General features: G+C 41.2%; 1 protein-coding gene across 1 annotated transcript; it reads right to left on the bottom strand.

Annotated features, from left to right (window-relative positions):
- Positions 1-12782: 12782 nt before the first annotated feature.
- LOC117749113 (choline O-acetyltransferase-like) lies at positions 12783-21798 on the bottom strand. Its single transcript, XM_034559327.1, has 14 exons — positions 21751-21798; positions 20738-20929; positions 19988-20106; positions 18672-18725; positions 18292-18472; positions 16216-16393; positions 15932-16101; positions 15755-15855; positions 15523-15651; positions 15312-15434; positions 15082-15223; positions 14776-14838; positions 14017-14154; positions 12783-13052 (listed from the first exon to the last, which is right to left on the bottom strand). Exons 1-14 carry the CDS (start codon positions 21796-21798, stop codon positions 12783-12785), a joined length of 1908 nt encoding a protein of 635 aa, XP_034415218.1.
- Positions 21799-22512: the final 714 nt, after the last annotated feature.

Here is a 22512-nt window from a genome sequence, read left to right as displayed (position 1 = left end):
TTTTATTTGGCGAGATCCGCAGCACAGGTGCACTTTTTGTTATGAGCTAGCTTGCTGAAGTGGAACGCAGTCAACCCGAGCTTAACCGTAAATGTAACGCCCTTATTTGTAGTTACCAACTATATAGATAGATAAATAATAAAGGCAAAATGGTGCAAACTGCTGAACACTATAATCATTGTTGTTGCAACAAATTACAGCCACTGAGATAAAAGACAATATTCTATTACACACACATCTGTATTTTCTCCCAGCCATCAGCAAGTTTCAGTGAACCATAATGTTCCTTTGCGGACAGGATGTTTGCCTTGTCATGCTCATTTCCCTTTTTATTTGAAATCAATTTCTGTGCCATCACGATTAACAAATCTTGCGTCATCTGTGAACGTCCTCGGCTCTCACTGTTAGCATGTTTGAACTCGGCGTGACCTCAATCTTTCACCACTTCCTCCGTGTCCTGTGTGGCGCCTCAGCAGTGTCGTGGCTCGCAACCGTTTGATGGTAATTGGGTTTGTCCTGCGGCTCTACACATGCTGAGATGGCTCCTCGTCCAAAGGCAGTTCCTTCAATGCTCTGAAAAACCTGCTTGCATTGTCTTTTAAAAACAAAATAAAAAATGTTTTATTCGGTCTAAATAGCCTGCAGTCGAAAACACTCTTATTTTGAGCTGATCTAGAGGAGGCGGAGGCGGTGTATAAATCCTTAACAACAGCAATTATTTATTAGTGACAGCTTTCTATGGCCATTTTAGTTCAAATGTTTCCACTGCAATTGATCCCAAAGAAGAATCAATATTTATGTGATAGCTGTAGCTTTTAACCAAACTGACTGCTCGCTCCATAAGGTCAAGGATTGAGTGAGTGAAGTTATTGTTGCTCCTAGTGTTATTAGATTGCCTATCTATCATTGGAGTGTCATGCGATTGATACTGACTCGACTTGAATGAAAGATGGAGCAAGGCCATTGTTGCTCCCACACAAGAGCCCGGGCAACTTGGGTAGAAGAAGCCCTTAAAGGAGATAAAATGACTAGCTAACTACTGGTGCTGCAATATTTCTCATTTTCCTTTTGTTCTTACGGCATGTTTTTCTTCATAAAACTGACAACCTCAGCACGCTCGGTTGAAAAAAAGAAGAAGAAGAAGAAAACAGCTGGATAGGCAATTGTGGAAAAATGATTACCACTAAGTGTGTGTGCAAAAACTGTTAACTTGGGGACAGTGCACATATTGCTGACCAATTAAAATTCTATGAACTGTTAATTAACTATTTATTTGCTTTCTGGTTTCATTTTACCATATATTAGGATGCTGGTTGTCAACTTTTACTTTTCCAAATGCACCAGGTAGGATCTAATGATTTTTCCATATAAACTGCTCAATTGGTTTACTTTCCTGAGTTTATCGGCATCTCTTCAGGCCTTCAATTGCACACTTGTTGCTCTTTCCACCCACGAGGTAGAAAACACCATCTGCTCCGTGTCCACAAAAGACCAATCATGAAAATAAAAATATATTCTGTTCCCTGGCAAAGATTTCATAGTGCTACAGGAAACTTTTTAGGGAAATTCACAAAATATGTCATGTTACACTGTTATTTGCAGAGGACTATGTGTTGTGTGGATGAGATGTAAAGATGTATGCATATATATTGATCTTGGGGTTCTTTGGGTATGTTACCACATCCGACAGATGTGTCTCTCTCTCCGGGTTTCAAAGGTGCCAGAAACAGATGCTTCCCCTCACATTTCAAAGGAGACATTTTACTGGCTTTTGGCCTTGATCATTTTCAGGATGTGATTAGATCCCAACACATGGCAGCAGTCATTATCTGGGAGAAAAACAAAGTCAAGTGAATAAGTTTGAGTGTGTTTTACTTCAACTTGGACGTAGAGCTGAATCCATTGGTACCCCCTGACCACTGCAAAGCATTTTGGGGTTGAAACAAAGATGTAATACACAGCGTTGTGCCATCAGTGTCTGATTTAATATAGAATATATACATTTCAGTTTATGAACTTACTCTTATATTGTATTGAATATTCTTTAAATAACTACTTTTAAAGGATTTCTTTACTGAACGTTCATTTTAAATATATTTTAAAAGAATCTCGCGTACCCCCATTTGAGAACAACTGTATTAGTTCATTAGTCACGTCAGAATATAAATCGGCAGCTATTTTTGATTATGGATTAGTTATTTACATCATTTGACAAGAAGAAATGGCAAAAAAGTGACCGGTTTTCAACTTTTCTAATGTGAGGATTTATTGCCTTTGACTGTTTTATAGCACGGTGGTGTAGTGGCTAGCACTGTCGCCTCACAGCAAGAGGGCCGCGGGTTCAATTCCCGGTCGGAGCGGTCCTTCTGTGTGGAGTTTGCATGTTCTCCCCGTGGCAGCGTGGGTTCTCTCCGGGCTCTCCGGCTTCCTCCCACAGTCCAAAGACATGCTGCAGGTTAATTGATCTCTAAATTGCCCATAGGTGTGAATGTGAGAGTGAATGGTTGTATGTCCCTACATGTGCCCTCGATGGACTGACGGCCTGTCCAGGGTGTCCCCTGCCTTCGCCCTATGTCAGCTGGGATAGGCTCCAGCGCCCCCGCGACCCTAATGAGGATAAGCGGTATTGAAAATGGATGGATGGATGTTTTATAGCATTGTGAATTTGGGTGTTGACTGCTAGTCGAACAAACAAGCAGAGACATCAATGCTGGTTCTTTCTGACATTAACTTGACACGCATCGAATCAGCTAATCACCTAAAAAAAAAAGGGATTGATCCAATTAAATCTTCATTAAAGGCCTATAATTTAGTGGTCGATACTTGTAGCCGACATTTCAAAGTGCTTGATATGTTGTTTTCTGCATGCATGTGAGGACTTTGTGACAGGGGGACTGTGGGGGATAGCAGAACAGAGCGACTTGAGGCAAGGACCCGTCAAATGTCGCAGGTTGACTCGTGTGTGCGTTTGTCCTCGGAGAGGAGGGAGCTGTCTGCATGCGCCTTTTTAGTGCTTCTCGGAGTAGCTCTGGCAGAGTGGACCTCGAGGCTCCGCCGTGGACTGGGCTTGTTATGGAGCTGTCACTGTTGGGGTGGCAGCACACAATGCAACAGCCCCTTTCGTGGAAGTTTGAACATGATGTATGTGGAGTGTAAAGGGAAAAGCACACTTACGTGTGTGTTTCCTTGACTGTTATTCACAGATCATTTAAGGAAATAACCTATTAGTATTTGTCTGTATTTTTTCTTTTCTTCCTTGTGACAAAATAGTAATTGCAGTGATTTGAAAGATTTTCCAGCAAGGCTGCACAGGGGGTTGAGGATTTCCGGGTTAGTAAGTAAATCCCTGCTGGCCTCTTTACTGAATGTTAATTGGATTTCATCCATGGAAGCCCTCCAGTCCTCACCGAGACATCCTATTTAATCAAAACATAAATGAGACTTACTAAAATTATTGCAAGAATCATAACTCTGAGGGATTTATGACTTGTAACTGAGATCATTATTTAATATTTGCCCTCTGCTTAAAATCATATTAATGATCAAGTACTTCATTTGCGATTGGAGGAAATATTAAAGCACAGGGACAACAAAAAAGACGGCATAAAAGAGTGTTTTGGTGTGAACATGATAAGCTCTAACTGCTGCTGGGATAATATTTAGATGTTCTTTCTATAATAAGATGTACATCTAATGATATGAAGCACCTATATGTGTGCACATTTTCAACGTGTTGCTTTCTACACAGTATTTTGTTTTATCGAGGAAATATTTACAGTTGTCCTAATGTTTGCTGACGCGGATAGATACTGAAAACATTACATTACATTACACGAGGTAACGTTTGTATGGAGCTAACGTCGCCTCTAGCTGCCGGTAACATTACAATACATAACATTACATTGCATTACATGTCATTTAGCTGACGCTTTTATCCAAAGCGACTTACAATCGTGTCACATTCATACACTGTAGAACAGCTACAGGGAACAATGCAGGGTTAAGTGTCTTGCTCAAGGACACATCGACTAGGGCGGGGATTGGACCACCAACCCCCTGATTGAAAGACGGACTTGCTAACCACTGAGCCACAGTCGCCCCAAAACGCGATATAGTGTGTCTCTTTGTTTGGTAATTGTAAACCACAGAGACTCAGCCTATTTGTAGTGCCCATCAGAGCCGACTCGTGGGCCGGTTTCCCTGAAGTGTGGTTTGAGGGCCCATAAGGTGGGACCGCCTCCATTCTTCCGTCCCTGTCGTCTATTACATATGAACCAGTGGCTAAACTCAGAGGCTTATTTGCACCAGGACACAAGTAGCTTAGATGATTCAATTCAGACAAAAAAAAAAAAAAAAATCTCATTGACAAACTACTGGGAGTGAAAGGCAACATGGAGAGAGGGTAAAGAGAGAACACCAATATCAATTTATCGGTCATTTAGGTTGGCTACACTTCCTTCGCAGGAAAAGTGGATGAGACCTTTTTTTTTCCTTCTTTTTTCTCCTGCTGCTCAATTACCCGAGCATCCATAAAAAAAAAAAAATCTGAAGTTCGGTCTCCAGAGTGAGATATTGTCGCGCTGCATCGTAGCAATAAGAGCGAGATTTAGGATGAGCCTCTCTTCTGTGACGGAGCCTGGGCAGAGGGAGCCTCTCTGTCACCAGATATTGCGGTCCCCAGCCGCTCATTAAAGACGGAACCATTACTTTGCAGCTCCGGCTCGCTTCCCTCTGCTCCTCCTTCATCTGCCTTCACAGCCCCCTGGAAGTAAATAGACACAAATGAGCTCAAGGTTGTGCAGAAAGCACCCGAGTGAAAGGTGCATGCTCTCTTTGACTTTGTGGCCCACTAAGTTCCTAATGCCTCCCACCATATTTCTCATAACATCACTTAGCGGTCGGATTAAGTTTACTTCTGAAGAAACTCCCCTGTGAACCGTGCAGCGTATTGATCATAGTGTGTGCGTTTCCCAGGGTGGTGTTTGGATTTCTGCTGTGTTGTTTGCTTCGCCAGTGGGGGTGGGGGGGGGAGCCACTGAACTGCTTTATTCATGTAGGTGGTCGTTTTAAATATAGTGGATGTATTTCGAAGTATCATTTTAAGATTGAGGGAAAGCCCCTTCGACTCTCCCGTTCACATTGCATGTTGTTTAGTTTCAGTTTGAGCATAACTAAAAGTGACATAAAATAAGGTCAACTGTGCTAACATCAATAACATCTAATATTACATTTATTTAAACAGTCAAACTGTTAGTATAGTAAGTATGAAATCACGGTAACTCTCACCTGATTCTTAAACCACACTCTGGCAAAAGAAAAACGGTATGAATGCACATAGAAATATGAACGGTCTATTATGGAAACTTTAAAAAAAGTCTTTATTTGTGCCGTTGTGTCCAGAGGCAAAAGAAAGTCCCAATCGGCATCAAAATACGCTTTGTGTCCTTTAGCCAATGCGAGTGAACACACCTCCCGTTCTCCCATCTGTTGGAGCCTGCGTTGGCTCCTCTTAATGGGTCACTGTAATTGGCGGAGTCGGGACGCGGGCGCTGCTCCTCGCCGTGTGGTTTAGTTACTGGAGTCCTGAGAGCGATGGAGCTATTGGCAGCTGTGAGCTCAAGGATGCTGCTGCTGCTGCTGCTCCTGCACCGCTTTTCATCTCCACCCCAATGCGGCTCTGCTCCACGGGGACAATGTCACTGGGACAAATGGCCCCCTGGGAGCTAAACATTTAATGAAGCACACTTTTTTTTTTTTTACTCCGGTTTCTCCTGAATAAACCCCCTTTTCCTAATGCTTACCGTCCCTCCATTTCACATCTGGCATGGCAGCAGAACAGATCTGTTGGGGAGTGAGGGAATTGCCTTTTTTTGCAAAGTGCGTCTCACATGACCAGAGCCACAAAGCCTACATACATGCAAACTCATGCCTTTTTATTTGCCCTCATGACAGTATAGCTATCAGCTGCCTGGTGGCGGTTTCCACTTGTCAAGCATTATGATAAAACCTTCAGAACTCATGGCCAGTTCACACATTTCTATGCTTTACCCAGCGGGTTCGTGAGGAGAACGCAGCGCTCTTAATGAGCTCCTTCCATCTAACTCGTATCCCTCCTGTCGCCTTGTATCCATTCACATTTGGCCACCTATGCAACCGGCTCTGAGTTTCTCTCATGCTGAACTTAGAGGCCGTGCAGGCGGACAAATGAATGGTTGTTACTCCGATGTGAGGACAGCGTTTAAGCGCTTGTCTCTTTGCAGTGTGTCTGTGGATGATCGACTCGATTGCGCAACCGTTTACCTTCTCAACTTGCATCCAGTCATGAACTCTCACTTTCTCTTTCTTTGTCTCTGCTCAGATCTGTAGTAAGTCCATGTGTGTGTTTGAGTGTTTGAGAGTCGAGGCATTTATACTGCTGCGCGTTGAACAATGTGCTTATGATAGTGATTATGATGATAAAGCTAATGATGAATGACCACTGAGGTTTTTGTCTCACGCTCCACTTCCTCTCACTGTGACACTCCGACCCTTTTCGTTTACCATCCCCACTATTCATTCAGCGAGCTCTTTCACTGAGGCCGCTCAAATTAGCCCCGCTCGGTACACGAGCCCGGTCGCTACAGGACATGTCGCAGGACCTGAAGGCATAAATCATCCCCCAGAGCAGGAGCTGTTGCACATCCACCACCCGAGATTTACGCCGCACATCGAAGCACAGCCCCACAATCTGGACCCTCTCCGCCAGGTCATCTTCAAATTGGTTATTGATCTTCCAATCACAAAATGAATCATACGTTGCCAACACTGTTTAGGTACTGCGTTTACAGTAGCGTAGCTCGTGTTCCTGCTGATATGCAGCCTGAGGATTGAGTATTGTTCTGAAACCATGAGAAAACCAAGTACCTGCGGGGGAGTAAATGGGAAAAGAAATTAGGAGTCTACCTTGAGATGAATAGGTGTCATGTTGTCATCCAGCAGAGCCTCATTATAACATATCAAAACAGCCGAGGAAGCTCTTGACAGTCGCTGAAGTGAAGAGCTTGAAGTTGGCTACTGTGGCGATATGCAACACTGTGTGATTATGGCTGCAGTGATTTTAATGTTTTCATTTGAGAATAATTGCAGTGCCTTTTGATATTATTATACTGCGGTTCTTCAGCAGGCTGAAATAGTTCACGCTGTATTTGAGCCATTTTTCTTTTATGTGACGGAAACAAATTCTTCACACCCCTCTTAATTCTGACTCTGTTTAAAAAGCCGTAATGGAAGCCTGTCAATCATTATAGGAAGCTGAAATACGCAGTATTCTGTCATTGCAGTATCGGTACATTTATGGACATCTTACTTAATGGGGAGGGTTCCATTGAAATTTCAGCTCTTGGCATGTACAATATTGTGGCATATTATTTAATGGGGCTTCACTTCTTGCCCAATTAGGCTCCAAGATGGTGTGTAAATGGAGTTTCTGCCCCGGGAGCACTTTCCTCATAAATGTCAGAATGGCCATTATCAAAATTCCTTTGTGAGTGAAAACAGACAACTATAATATAGACTTTCGCCTTAATTGAAATATTGTAGGAATGGCAGTGGCACGATCTTTCAATTTCCTCCTTAAATGTCAATATCTGACACAAGACAATGGGACCATTTTTTTTTTCCCTGTACCATTTTAGGTAGAAAATGTCACGCTCAGTTTAATTTTCAAAGATGGCTGCACCATTGCTCATATCTTCCGTATTACCTAATATATTAATAGTGTGTGGAGCACATTTGGATGACAGTGTAACAAATTGGCTGTTGAATGGAGTCAGATTGTAATCGTGTAGCTGTTGTTTTTGAGTCATGTGCAGTCATCTTTTACAATTAAAGAGGCTCATTAGGAATACATGGTGATTAGTGATTACAGCACATCACATGATTTGTGAGAGCTGAGGCGCTCATGGGTTGTTGAGCATGTCCACTGGTCAGACGTAAGGACAGGTAGATACGTTATTTTACTAATTGATGCCTTGCACACAGTTTTTTTTTTCCATTAAATATTATTATTATGTCCAGATATTTGCAGCTCCCATTTTAAAATGTACTTGCCGGTCTGAATGAGTATAGAAACTCAAATCATGGCCTTGAAAGTATGTATGATTTCCTACCTCATCCTGCTAAGATCATCTTCAATGTCTCATTGTACAGCGGTGGATCTGTTGTGTAACTCCTACCTATTGAGGCGGATATTTCTACGTATGAGGGTCTTAACTTAAATAGACTGCCTCTGTTTTGTTTTTGCCGTTCTCAGTTGAGGTAGAAATCCAACCACTATGGCCTTTTTATTTCTGCTGGTCTCTTGTCTGGCCCGTAAATAGGGAGGAGGGAATCTGGATGGACAGCTCTGCCCCCTCTAGTCAATAGTAGCCAGCAGGTGAGGCTCGGTCTCCGTCTGCTGCGTGGCAGATACTTATTAGTGGTAATATACTCCCATCATCCATCTCCAGGTGGGCTTCCGTCATTGATCTCAAGGCCCAGACCTGTCACGAGCTGCACCTCGCCGAATGAAAGCGCTGGTCGCCTCCAGCACGGGCTTCAGGTGACCGAGCTTAATGTTCGGTCAATAGACTCACCGCTGGACAGCCGGTGTTAGAGCAGCGAGGTGACGTGCACAGCAGTGTGAGATGTGTTTCCTCACAATGCTCTTCAATACACAATGAGCCACAGAGGTTCACAAGACTTAAGATTTATTTCCTATGATCATATTAATATGGCAGTTAGTTCAGATGACATCACTTAATAGGAACATTTACATCTCTATTCCCTTTTAAATTAGAATAGACTCTTGTAATACAGTGAAATAGGAAAATACTATAGTAAATCCTTCGAATTAATTAATTAACAAACAGGGCTTTGGCAAAAAAGGTTAACCTGGCTCGACTTTGGTTACAACACAATGTGACGTCATCTTGCGAGGCGCTGCCTTGGCCAATCAAATAATTCAATCGTATTTCTGTTGACCATCGTCGTGACCAAAGATAAAATAGTTGCCGTTGTGAAAACATTCCAGAGTCCATGATATATCACTCTGAAGGGTTTTGTCTCTTGATAAACCTTTAAACACAGGATCTGCACTTAACCTGGACACCTTGGATTGTATTTCATGTTTCACTGGTACCTTACGCAACCTTCCCCCACCAATGCAGCTGTTTGGTCTGAATTGCTGCTAATATGCACATATTGATTACTTTATAAAGCATACTGTCTGAGGAAAAACTTCTATAAGATCTTGGAAATATGACCAAGCACTGTGGTGTGCAAATGGTAGATTATTGTTTATCACGGTAAGTATGCCAATGCTGCTGTATTCTCATAAGAAGAGGGGCTTGGGAGGCTGGGCCTCGCCCATGCTGATCTTTAAAGGAAGGACTGACTACTGCAAATGGGGCCATTACCGGGTGGTGGAAAGAACATTTTAAGGAGCTCCTGAACCTGTAAATCTAAAGCCATGGTACTTATGAGTAAATTGCCGCCCCAAGAAAGGGTAGATTTCTCAATTTGTTATGATGCCCCTATTCTATTGTCGTTGTAAAGACCAGTCAATCCGTGCTCTAACCCTCACCTGAGGTTTGCGTAGTGACTGAGAAATTTATATTGCAGATGTCTGAAATGAGTTGCTGCTGCTTTGAATTGAAAGGAGCCCGTGGACGTGGCTCGGGTGTCTGATTCGGATGTCTCGCAGATATTTTCCTGGGGTTTTCTAGGCATGTTCAAGCAGGAGGAGACCAGTGGGCTGACCAAGGACACAAAGGATAGAGTACACATCACACTTGGTCTGAGAAGGTCGTGAGGCCCCCAGAAGGAGCTGCAGGAGTCTGCTGCAGGTATTGTCTTTTGCTTGGGAATTTATTTGCGGAAGTATTGCAGTGTATTGTGTAATCGTATAGTTTCTTCAAATGAAGTCCAATCAGCATCTTAGTTCAGCAGTGATATGGTGATAAAACGCTGAGACAATGATTAGCAATATCATGGAAGTGGATCACTTTGTGGTTGTTGCCACTAACCCACTGAACTGTTTTAATCCAAATGAGTCTGCATGATTTATTTTCACCCCAATTTGTATTCCGAATTTAATTGGGCCGGCTCACAGGCGCTTGACTAACTGTTTAACGTTTTTTGGGCACTCGATGAACCTGGTTCAGTGACTTAACCATTGGAGGATTACATTTAGGTCTCTCCCAAAAGACCTCATCAGATGCCGGTGAAAACGATGCCATCTGTTGGGAGTGTGTTCGTGAAGTGGCCATGCTGCCAACACACAACCCGATGCAAAGGAGTTTCTCCAGTTACAGTTGTACTTGAGACTGACCACCAAGGCCAGTTTATTCATGTTATCTTGCTATAATGTTTGAAAAACAAGAATTACACTAGAGTAAATGTGTTCTTGTGTGTATACTATCCTAATTGAGACTAAAACTGTGACACAATTAAAAAAAAAAGTCAGTATCCATAATTTGTGGTTGTATTAATTGTGGCAATACTAAATAATGTAGAATTCAGAACTGTTACTGTGTGCCGTAAGCGTCCAAATCGAGAAATTAAAATTCACCACTTCAGCCAGACGACAGTCATCCATTTGAACAGAAAACACTGACACTACTCAATAGTTTAGAGTTCCTTTTATTTCTGGAATAAAGTACGAGTTTTTGCAACACAACAGTGGTATTACAGCTTAAATTAGCAATTTATTCGATCAACAACATATTGTTGTAGCCTAAAACAAACTAATCTGCCTTTTATTTAGTTTTCACTGAACATTCATTGAACATTATATTACTTAATAAAGCACCCTGTCAAAGATGTGTTACACATTAATTGCCATTCATAAATATAATCATGGAACATGAGTGTAACATTAATCCACATTAATACTATGCAGTGCTTCAATGGATATAACAGCAAGAGTTACTCCCATGGTTTACAAAGGGAAAACCCACTGAACACATGACAAGTATTACATAATTAACATGTAGCACTTAGAATAGACGGCAATCACCAACAAATCAAACTTCAGTGGTAAAACATTCAATATTTATAGAATATCACATCTGGCAGGAAAATGGTTTACATCCCTTTTTATTTTAAGGCATTTTTGTTACTTATTTGTACCCTTTACAAGTATTTTTCTCTATCATATAATCTTTTCATGTGAACATAAAAAAATACAGATAGCATATAAGAATAAACATGCAATGTGTGTCGCTTATAGTTTCTTGTGTGTCATTGATTTTGAAATAATCTACATGGTTCACATTAACTTTGGCTAATGATTGGTAGATACATAACACGTGTCATACAGTGGATACAGGACAACACACATCCTCACATTTTCAATTCCCTTTTTAAACGAGTCGCCACAGATTGACAGACATTATACATTTGTAGAAGTCACAGTACACTTTGAATCAATATTTTTTTTTTTACACAAACAGCATGCACAATGTAGATTTCCAATATTTCTGATTATCAAAAATATCCATGCATCTTTAGAGTTGATTTGGTAAATTGCACATGTACCCTCACTGCACTTTTCTTTTTTTATTGCACTAATAATAATTATAATAACAATAATAATGTACACTTTATTATTCAGGGCGACTGTGGGTCAGTGGTTAGCAGGTCCGTCTTTCAACCAGGGGGTTGGAGGTTCCATCCCCGCCTGAGTCGATGTGTCCTTGAGCAAGACACTCAACCCTGAATTGTTCCCCGTAGCTGTGTCTACGGTGTATGATAAAAGCGTCAGCTAAATGACATGTTATGTAATATTGATCCCACAGTGGGGACATTCTTCTCTCCGTTTGACCCATCCTTAGTTATTAATGTCTTGCTCAAGGACACTTCAACATGCAAACTTATGGGGAGAGCGGGGGTCGATCCCCATGAGCCACAGCCGACCCCAAAACAATACACCCCTCATTTTACCTCCAAGTGCAAATAAAAAGCACGTACATACACATGAACACAGTGGTTTGCCTCAATCACCACTAGACTATAATACTTTTAAAGCAACACTGTATTACACTCTACACTTAATAACTGTTGCTATGACATGGAACACATACACACATACTGTACATCTAGACGACCTTAAATGTTCCACTGAAAGCACATCAGTTTTCTCTCTACGCACATTACTCATAACCCATCCTCTGGATTACGGTTATTGATAATTATATAAATATCTTAAAGTGCCTCGTCAGACATGTACACACCACCTCTTTGGAAACCTCATGGTGTCAGTAGAATTAACCATTACATAACTTTAGCACATTACAATAGATATAGTATATAATATAACTGATCCAGTTTGTTATTACATGATGGCACACGACGTGAAACAGGATCACATTTACAAGGTGTCATGGTTGTTATAAATATCTTAAATATATTTTCTTTAGTTTTTTTGTACCTTTAGAGAACATTCTCATATTCATTACTATTCTGTGTGTGTAAAATATACAGCGGATTCACTGATAGGGGCGTTGCCTCTCATAAGTGCTACACAGCGGGCATGGCTTCAGTTTCCTAAAGGCAGCAGACCAGTTAATCTCAGTCTGCTGAGTCAAACGGGGTCATTGTTGGACCCAAAATCATTATCCACATATCACCCCAAAAAAAAAAAATATATAGTTTTCCAGTTTTCATTAGATTTTTTGTTGTTGTATTTAATAGTATATATGATCTTTTAGGGAACATCTTAAAGGAGCACTACGACACAGACGACAAAGACACACAAATGCATCTCAACTGAGTCTAAGTGTGCTGAGTGGAGCAGCTTCAGTGGGCGTGCTCTCCCCTTTGGGAGACGCAGCACTGCTTCTATTGCACAGGTCCCTGATTTCCAGAAGGCCCTCGTTCAGGACTTTGACGAAAACGGCAGAGTTGGTCGCTGTTTTCTCCCAGAAACTGGACACACAGAAGATGATGTGGTCTGACTGCGGGTTGTAACAGGCACCGTAGCCGTTGGGCGTCACCGGGCCGTAGCAACAGAACATTTTCACCGTGGTTAGGACCTGAAACGAGAGAGCGCCGTCGGGGTCAGGCCAGTTAAGCTCGTCAAGAGAACGGAAAAGTTCATGTTTCCATTGGAATATTCATTTAGCATATACTGTACATTGGCAGAACTTATAGATAACACAGTGGTCATCACTAGCTCTCAGAGCACGAGGCAACATCTTCATATTGTGTATCTTTTGCCAAAGCAACAGTAAAAACATAAAGACGTTGAGTTTGCAAACAGAAAAAAACTGCAAATCCTCACATTTGATGAGTTGGAACCAAGCCATTTCTTCTTGATAAGTGACCCAAATAATTAATGGATCATTAAATTAATCGATACTTTCTTTGTTGATCAATGAATTTCTTAAACAAAAAGGTATTTTCTAACCAGTAAGAGTTGTATTGCTGTGGTGTCTGTTTACATCCCACCACATGCAGGGCCTATTGCTTTAACCCTTCAGGTGGTACAGACAACTGAAACATGAAACAGATTCTTCACATCTTTGAGGCTTCGTTTAAAACTCTGATTTATATTTGGCTGCCTTAAGCAATGGAGATGAAACACCAGCAAAAACTATATTTAATTTAGTTTTGTTCATTTAGTGCCCCAATGATCTATTTAAATGACGATAGTAGAGCTCTTTTAGAGAGGCCTCTCCCTCGGCCATTTACTGACTATACAGTGTTTGCTCTTGGACCCTGGGCTCTTTCTTCACCTTGAATTATATACAAACAAATGTGTTAAATTTGCAGGAAATGTTCGCCGGCTTGATGGCGGTCAAGTTATCGTATTTGGTTTGCCGTGACGTCGACGTACCTCTGCTCACGAGAGGGGGAAGTGAGGATGGATTCATGCAAAGCAGTGAAAAAAACACCATCAGCACCAGTATTTCCTCAACAGTTTCTCCTCTGTGTTTTCTATCTTCATCCAGAATCCAATAATTTAAAGCGAGCGTTATGTCGGGGATCACATGTCACCTGGCTGGTCGTCAGGATGAACTGGTTACTGCCCAAATACGTCTCATCGCTGAAGATCTCTGGCGTCTCCATGTTGAGCTCCTTTGCGATCCTGTGAAGCCCGAGGAGGTGATTGTCTATTGCCATTCCTGTAATAGCCTGAGAAATATTTTGTATTCAGTGCTAAGGAATTATTTTCAATATGCTCACATGAGTTATTTCAAGTCCAGTCCTTTACAACCTCATAACATTAGATTGCACAACATGTTCACCAAATTATCTTAACTTCCTCTCTGATGATTTTAATAGAAGTTCAACAACCATATGCCTGCTTTCGTCAAATAATACCCCAAAATATATACATTTATTCAGTTTTATTCTGCCATTAAATGGTCACTATTGGAAAGTATTGTAACAAACGTCAATTCAAGTTGACCGTAGCTTCCACCCTCCCGAAAAGATGATTAAACAAACTGCACAACCATTTTGGGGAAATACAATTATTAACTTTCTTGCTGAGAGTTAAATGAGAGTTGCTGCTCTCATATCCGTCTGTAGAATATGAAGTTCTATGCCTTAGCTGGAGTTTAATATTTGTCATACAGATATTAGCGCGGTATCAATCTTCTTATCTAACGCTCAGCAAAAATTGCATTTCCAAAAAAGGTAAAACTATTCTTTTAAGTGCAATGAGATGAAGATGTAAAGTTTACACATTTATATTCTGTCTGTCACATTAATTATACTGACAAAGGCTTTAAAAAAAATAAAAATACTTACTGCAATTGTATAATTTGTCTGGGCATTAATTGCATCACGGAATCGTTTCATTTTTTCTTCATCCTGTTGGAGAAGCAAAAAGTTATTTTGAGAAACAAAATAAACGCGGAGCAGAGTACAGCCAGTAAATCATTTTTTGTTTTTCATAGACTGATTAAATCTGCAGGGAGATCATCTGCTGGCATCAGTACACTGGGATTGGCAGGGCGAGGTGACTGGTCGCACCTGTTTCATTTAAGCAGGCGTGATCAACAGTAACGTGGGAGTAACTGAGTAATTGGGGTCAAAGTGAGAAAAATGACTCACGGAGAAAGTGGCCCTCTCATCTGTCATGGCCGTCACAAAGGCCAGGGCCTCCAGGGTGGCAGAGCGAATATTGTCAACCCGACCTCGTTGGAAACGCCGAATGGACGCACTCTCATAAGTGGCATCAAGCCTTCTGTTGCATCTGAGACACAAATCATGACAATATCAGCACATTTGAACGGGCATATTGGTGGCCAAATTTGAAGATTGAGATCCTGAATGTGCTTTACTTGTAAACCGCGAGTTGTAAGGCAAGTTGTATGAACGCGTCGGGACTCGTCTTCTGTTTTTTTATGTATTCTCTCCCATAAACGTCGAACTTGAAAACATCCATGTCGAGATTATTCACCAGCCTGAATGGGAAAAAAGCGCAAGGAGACATGAGGCAAGATGTCGATAGAAGAAATTATTTGTAGATATGTTGGGAAGTATTGGTCTTGCCACTGGAGTCGCTCTCCAGAAGCTGCTAAAAGTCCTTCGATGTGTGGGTTGCTTTTCCAGAGCACCCTTCTTGGAGGGGCGAGCTCTCTGACGCTGGATGCTTCCGCCATCTTGGAGGGGCTCCCTGTTCTGTTCAAGACAACAACAGCACGTGTGTCTCCCTCACTGTTAGCCTCAGCAGCATTCGTTGACAACAATATTCAGCGTGTGGTTGTATTATGGGCTGACTTACATGTGGTTGAACAGGTATTCAGAGCAATGCACCATAACCATTCCCTCGAATACCGAATGTTCGAACACAACTCCGCATGCCCCGTCCATTCCTACAACAAACTGAGAGAAGGTGGATTAGCTAACTGCCCGAGCTCTACATTCACGGAGGGTTTAAGTGCCTCGGATGTTGCCCCACCTGCATTGACTTGTCGTACCAGCGGTTTGCCCCATTCTTCTCGCGGCCGCAACCATGCAGCATCAGCAGGGCCCTGTTAGAATCCCTCGGCACCAGGCCACCGGGTTCGTCCAGACACACCACACACAGACAGCTCTCGATCAGGGCCAGAGAGTCCCTGTTGGTTTGATCTGGATGGAAGAGGGAAGGAGATGAGAGATACCTATTGGTTTATTTGTCTCAAAATTGTTTGCAGATGTTTAAAACTCCTGATAGGAATTAGGGAAACGTTTTGAAGTCGAGACCTTTTGATAGTGCGTCTCTGGCTTGTGCCCATTCGGTTCTCCCATCAGATGTCAGGATACCAAAAGGAGGGAGTCTCTCTGCTGCGTTTTCTGCCATCGTCATGATTTTCACCAGTTGGGATAAGATCTCGGTCTCGATGAGCTTCTTGCCCTTTGTGACTACATCCAACACGAAAAACTGGGGGGGAAAATAGATTATCAAAAAAAAAACGTGTTCCTTAATTATTTGATGCAACTTCAATAATGAATATGTGTGTTTCCATGTGTCCTTGTCTACTAAAAGTCATTCATGTCTGATTCATTCATTGCTACTGTGGTACGGTATACTTGAACAGCTGAGATAAATAGGACGCTAGTAATTATGGCTAAATATGTTCCAGTGCTACCTAAAATAAGGCTCCTCGACTACGATCAATTAACACAAGGAAGCTCTGGCAGATTCAATCAACGGTGATTTAGTTAACCGCCCGTATCTCCATGGGAACGGGGCCTCGTGTGCCACAGACTGATAGATCCCAGAACCATTTCCAGGTGAGAGGTCCTGCTGTGCCTCTTTCTGAGGTTATTGAGCTAAATATAATCAAAATAGTAGCTTTGGACCTAAGACCTGCATCTTAGCGACGTGGGGTTTATGCGTTTATGGGAATCTCTATAGAGGATTATCATCAAGACTCAAACATGACGTGGGGAACATGGAACCGGTTACACATTGTCGCCAGGCTGGCTTGTTACAGGGCCTTATGGGAGGTTTTAAAGAAAGAAAGACAACCACAACATTTGTAAACACTGGAGTAAAACCTTCATTTTAAATTATGATCAGTAGAGAAACACACAATAATATACTAGGACCATGAATATGTGAATAAGATTATATGGTCAACAATTACTGACAATCTTTTGCCTGATTTGATCGAAGTCGTAACAGAGCTACAATAAGAAATCAAATGTCTAACTCAAGAGCAACTTTTGGGATGTGAGTTATATAGTCCTAATGTAATATAACATGAAGATTATACCATGTCATAAACTTTCGAAAATATCTCATATGAATAACATTAGTTGCAGTTTCTGTGTAATGACTCTCTGCTCAGCAAGCCCCAAAGAGCAACGTGTTTGTCAATCGTTGTATTCTTTCTTTACAAATGTCATATTCTCACCAGTTTGAATGTTCAAATGGACATGCAGATAGCATTACGCTTTTACTTTTTAACTTCATTGTTTTCAAACAGAAATACAGCTATGCATACTTGTGCCTTGTTTTCTTATCCTATTCGAAATGTAAAGTATAAATACAATCTGTCCGTGATTACCTATTAGAAGACGTCATTTGGCCTGTCCTTTATTCAAAGTGTGTGTAAAATGTGGAGTAGGTGTGGCATACAGTCATAATTGGTCATTTAATCCTGTTGTACTGTAATTCTTTCAGTATTTTGGAGAGTATTATGCACTGTGTTGTGCTCCTTGTTTTGCAAACTGTATGACATTGATTTGTTTTGTGATTCTCTACTTGTTTATTTATTAGAGGCAAGCTCAACCTCTTTAAAATCCTTTGAGACATGTCTGTAGTTAAGTGTTTTCCTGGATGTAATGTCCTTAAATGTCCCGACGGCCTGTTACTGGAAAACAAACCTTGTATTCAGGGTTGATAAGTTTTAATAGGGCAGAGGATTTGGGCTTTTTCATGGCCATGCCCCTAAATCTGTCAAATACATTCATATATGGCACCTAGACAGAATAAATGTTGATATGTTTATCGTAGCCAGGTTAAATCCAGTCCAATACTTTGAAATCTGATGAAGGAAGAGATAACACGAGAGGCCAGTATTGCTGCATGCAATGGTAACACATTCTCTGGTATGAAGGAATAAGTATTCAAACCAAAGAAAATCCATGGCGTTTGTATGATATGACGTCCAGACCACTCCCACCTTCCAGCGTCTATCGATAAACGCTGTATATAATATTAAAAACGACCTTTGCATTTACTCATCTTTTCTCTCAAAATGAACAGGACACTGTCTCCAGTTAGAAGTGTGATGCAGTGTGAAAGGTTTCCTCAGATGCCGGCGTGCTGACCTGGTTCTTGCACGCCACGATGACGTGCTGCGACGCGGCGGATGCTGCGTTCGTCTGGACCGCCAGCGTGTCCGTCTTTAACCCCGGGTAGCGGTAGGAGCTGAAGACCCGGTAGTACTGCTCCATGCACAGAGCAGTCCCAGCTTGCTTGCCTCGAGCAACATCCACTGGCAGTGCTCGCCTGAGAGATATGATCACACGCATCGCATTACCTCTAGACTCTCACTTCATCACTTATTATTTTTTTTAAATTTATTTTCATCTTGCATTCGCCGACTTTAATCTGTTGAGGTAACTGCAGATGAGGTGAGCACCAGTGGTCATGCAGGTGGAGGCTGAGGGTGCAGGGTGGCATTCAATCCATTACAGGTTAAACTTACGCATCAATCAGAGCAGCATACTCCACTACTCCTTCGATGAGACGAGCAGCAAATCTTAAAAAAGTGAGAAGTTGGAAATAAAAAAACAAACATGAAACACTGAACATACACAGCGAACTGGCTGGTGATTCTAATCAAATCTGCTCTCATCTCTCACAGGCACAACAGTAATCGCATTATGGCAAATTACTAGGATACAGTGGGCGAGCTGTGTGTGTTTATCTGTGTTCGTGAGAGAGAGAGAGAGAGAGAGAGAGAGAGAGAGAGAGAGAGAGAGAGAGAGAGAGAGAGAGAGAGAGAGAGACAGTCTCTACGTGTGAGTGGGCGGTGTGGGCAAACAGGGAAAACACAGAGCCCTGTCAGGTCTCATGTTGTATGTCATTTGTCTTGGTGTTATTACGTTCGAAGCCAGATCAATACAAGGGAGGCGGCCGCAGTGCACCACACCCCTAAATGAAGCCTGACTAGCGGTCTCTGCGGTGAGTTTAGCCCTGTCACTCGCAATCTAATAAGTGTCCGCGTCAGTAGATTACCAGCTGCGGGTGCTCTGGACCTATTCAGTTAGTGCGGCGAGAGCTGACAAAAGCTAATGTTGAGTTACGGGCCTGGGTGGACTGGTGTAATGTTTGGTGGATCGCGGGCTCATTTAATAATGGGCAGAGATATAATCAAGAGATGATGCCGGTGATTTTCTCCAATGTCTGTAATTCAGATCTTAATCTGAGTCTGCTGAGAAGAACATAAACCCTGTCATTGGCTGCAGGACTGTCCACTTTGTATTGTTAGTGATGGCATTGCATAGGGGTTGGGAAACTGTCGTTGTCGTCACAAACTCTCAAGCAATCTGGGATGTCCAGTGCATTCTGGGAGTTATGATATGAAGTATTGTGGTTGGCTTTTTTTTGTGTGTGGAACTTGGTGTATTTATGTACTTCTACTTAAATCTGAGATTGCCTCTAGCTCTCTAGACCTCTTTTAGACAAACCGGTAATTGTGAGATTAATTAATAATGGAGATACTTGTTCTATTTGTTGCACACTGTTCTGTTGGCTGCAGTCACAAGATCAATACTGAAATAGTTTATGAAAATGTTAAACCGTTGTTTCAGTTGCACATTGTTTTCAGTTTTACATGTTTGTCACTGTATCCTGAAGCGATTTACGATGAGTTGTTCTTATTATTTGCTCCTCTCAGTAACTTATTCAGTTAGCAGCAGCGGTTATAGGGTCGCTGGTCACTCACAGGATGTGTGACGTTTAAACACTCGGCACATGCAAAGGTTTTGGCAACAGCAGAACCAAAAGTCCAACACATACCTGAGGGCGTCTTTTTGATCTTTAAACGTCTGCTTAGGATACACCGTGACAGGACTGGAGTTGACCGGTAGGGGCATCCTGTTGTTCAAGTACATGTCCTCCAGCCAGTAGTCATACACCTAAATAAAAACCCAAGGACGCTTTTTGAGAAGTGAAGCTGTTGTCAAGCCTTTTAAACTCAAGTTATTACTGTCAGAGTTTGGCAATGGAGGAAAAACCCATTACAGTGTATCACTGCCAGGTGAAAAGGAGAGTGGGAGAGAGTCAGTGTGGGAGCGTGATAGATTCCAGATGAGTTGTGGTCTGACCGATCACCCGGACACAGGTGGGGCTATTGTAGCAACAAAGGCTCCAATAACTCTTTATCGAAGGTGTTTCACTTTCTTCAACTCTTTCGTGAAATATATCTTTTTTGAAAAACTGAAATAATGTTGTTTTTTTCTTTCAGACTCGATGGAGCAGATACAGTTTGAAACGGTAATAAAAAATAAAAAAACACAATCAAAGCTGAGGCTAATTACAAACACTATATTGTAAAAGGTCAACTTTAATAAATTAGATTGTAATGATAATGAATGATACAAAGAGTGTATTGAGTTTTCCAAATGAACGTTTGATGAACGAGAAAGGAGAAACGCATCCAAAATATCTTAAAGACTAGTAAAACAAAGACAAACTTAATTAATACAAGAGGACCTACGGCGAGAAGCATCAGTGTTTGTCATTTATCTTTCAGATATGAACGTTTACCCAGTTGGATGTCTTGTCCCTCCTCTCTGAAAGCTTCTTCTGGAGAACCTCTCCGACGCCTCCCGGAGCCCCAAACTTCTCCACAATGGCCTTTGTTTTCTTGAACTGCTCCTCCCCTACCAGGTGTTGGACACTCTTCAAGTAAGTGTCGAGGGTTTGTTTCAGTGGCGGCACGGGGACCTTTGGCAACATCTGATGTCATATAAAGAAACACAGATTAGATTATTAGAAATACGCATCATAAGTAATGAAACGACAGCAGCTGTTTGCTATTTTTAAGTATTTCCCCTGATTCACTGCGGGTTCATTAGTTAAAGTGGTAATTTCCTTACATGTTTTCTTTCTGCTTTTTTAAAAAATATTATTAGAACCTCTGTTAATAATTCAACTTAAAATGCTTCAAGTCTTATTTGAGAATAAACTCTCCAGCCCTCTGGGACTTGAAACACTCTTGTTTTCATTAGAATAGAAAACGCAAATTGATTATATTTTCTGTCTGATGTTTGAACATTTGCATAACTGTACTGTTATTAGCCCCACATGTTAATATTGAATGGTACATTGGAATTGTACAATAGGTTTCTGAACTATGGATTCCTGGAAATTGGGTTTGTGTATTTTCTTATTATTTTTTTCAGTAAGTCATGTATAGTGTTATGCTGAATACAATTTGGAGCCAATCAAGCCACAGTAAAAACAATGCAAACTCAATTATATCATAATCCTCTCAATCTGGATTAAATAATTCATGTGCCATTTTGAGTGTCTGAAAGGTGAAAGGCCCGCCCCTAGCGGCCAGTTAGCGTAAATGGCGCTGCCGCTGTCCGTGGTGCTGAAATTCAACACTTACTTTTCCAACTTCAGGTCCATGGACAGCGACAATGCTCAGTCTTAAAACCATATATAAATATATATATATATATATATATATATATATATATATTAAAAAATAGTATTGCATGAGTGCTTATTTCTTTTAAAACAAACATTTTACATACTACATATGTTCATACTTGACTGTATCGGTCTCTGGCTGCCTCGCTCTTCTCCATGATTGGCATTCTAGTCAAAGGGAAATCATCTAGAAAGCCTCTTGAGACGATCTGAGGTCTCAGTCTTCTTTCACGAAGCATGTAAAGACATTTGAGAAAGAGAGAACAACTACAGTCAATACAATTAGGCCTGCTGAGCAATGGAGTTACATAGTACATCAGGCTTCCATTTTTCATCGTTTTGCAGCCTAATGCATTTCGCTGCTTGTCCTTGAATTCCAGCTGTGCCTCATCGCTCACCAGGGTAAAGAGATATGCATCTTAAAAATTAATTTCATCTCTATTTCAGTCTTCAAAGCATAATGTTTCCCAAAACAAATGAAAATTCAGCCAATAAAACAATAAAAGGATCAAATGTGTTTCTTTTTAATGGCATTTTAATAACATTGCAAAACAATTATATTTATATATACACTGTATTCCTTGGTGCAGGTTTGAATTAAAGTTAAATGATTATGATGATCAAAAAAAAAAAGTTCACAGCACAGTGGACTTTAAAGTACATTACACAAGTTTAAAAGATGTATAATCCCACACGCTGAATACCAAAAAAGCTCATCCATTCCATAATACAGTTTTTTAAGTCTAACAGAGAAATTGACAGTTTTCTGTTTCAATCGTGTCGTGAAGAATAAATACGGAAATATCCGTTGCAAACATCTAAATCAATGGGTTAATATATCTGGTTTTCCCGAGGATCATTTGATTTAGGAAAAATAGAAA

The sequence above is a fragment of the Cyclopterus lumpus genome, chromosome 19, assembly GCF_009769545.1.
Source record: "Cyclopterus lumpus isolate fCycLum1 chromosome 19, fCycLum1.pri, whole genome shotgun sequence".
NCBI classification, from domain to species: Eukaryota; Metazoa; Chordata; class Actinopteri; order Perciformes; family Cyclopteridae; genus Cyclopterus; species Cyclopterus lumpus.
This window is presented reverse-complemented; position numbering and strand designations above follow the sequence as displayed.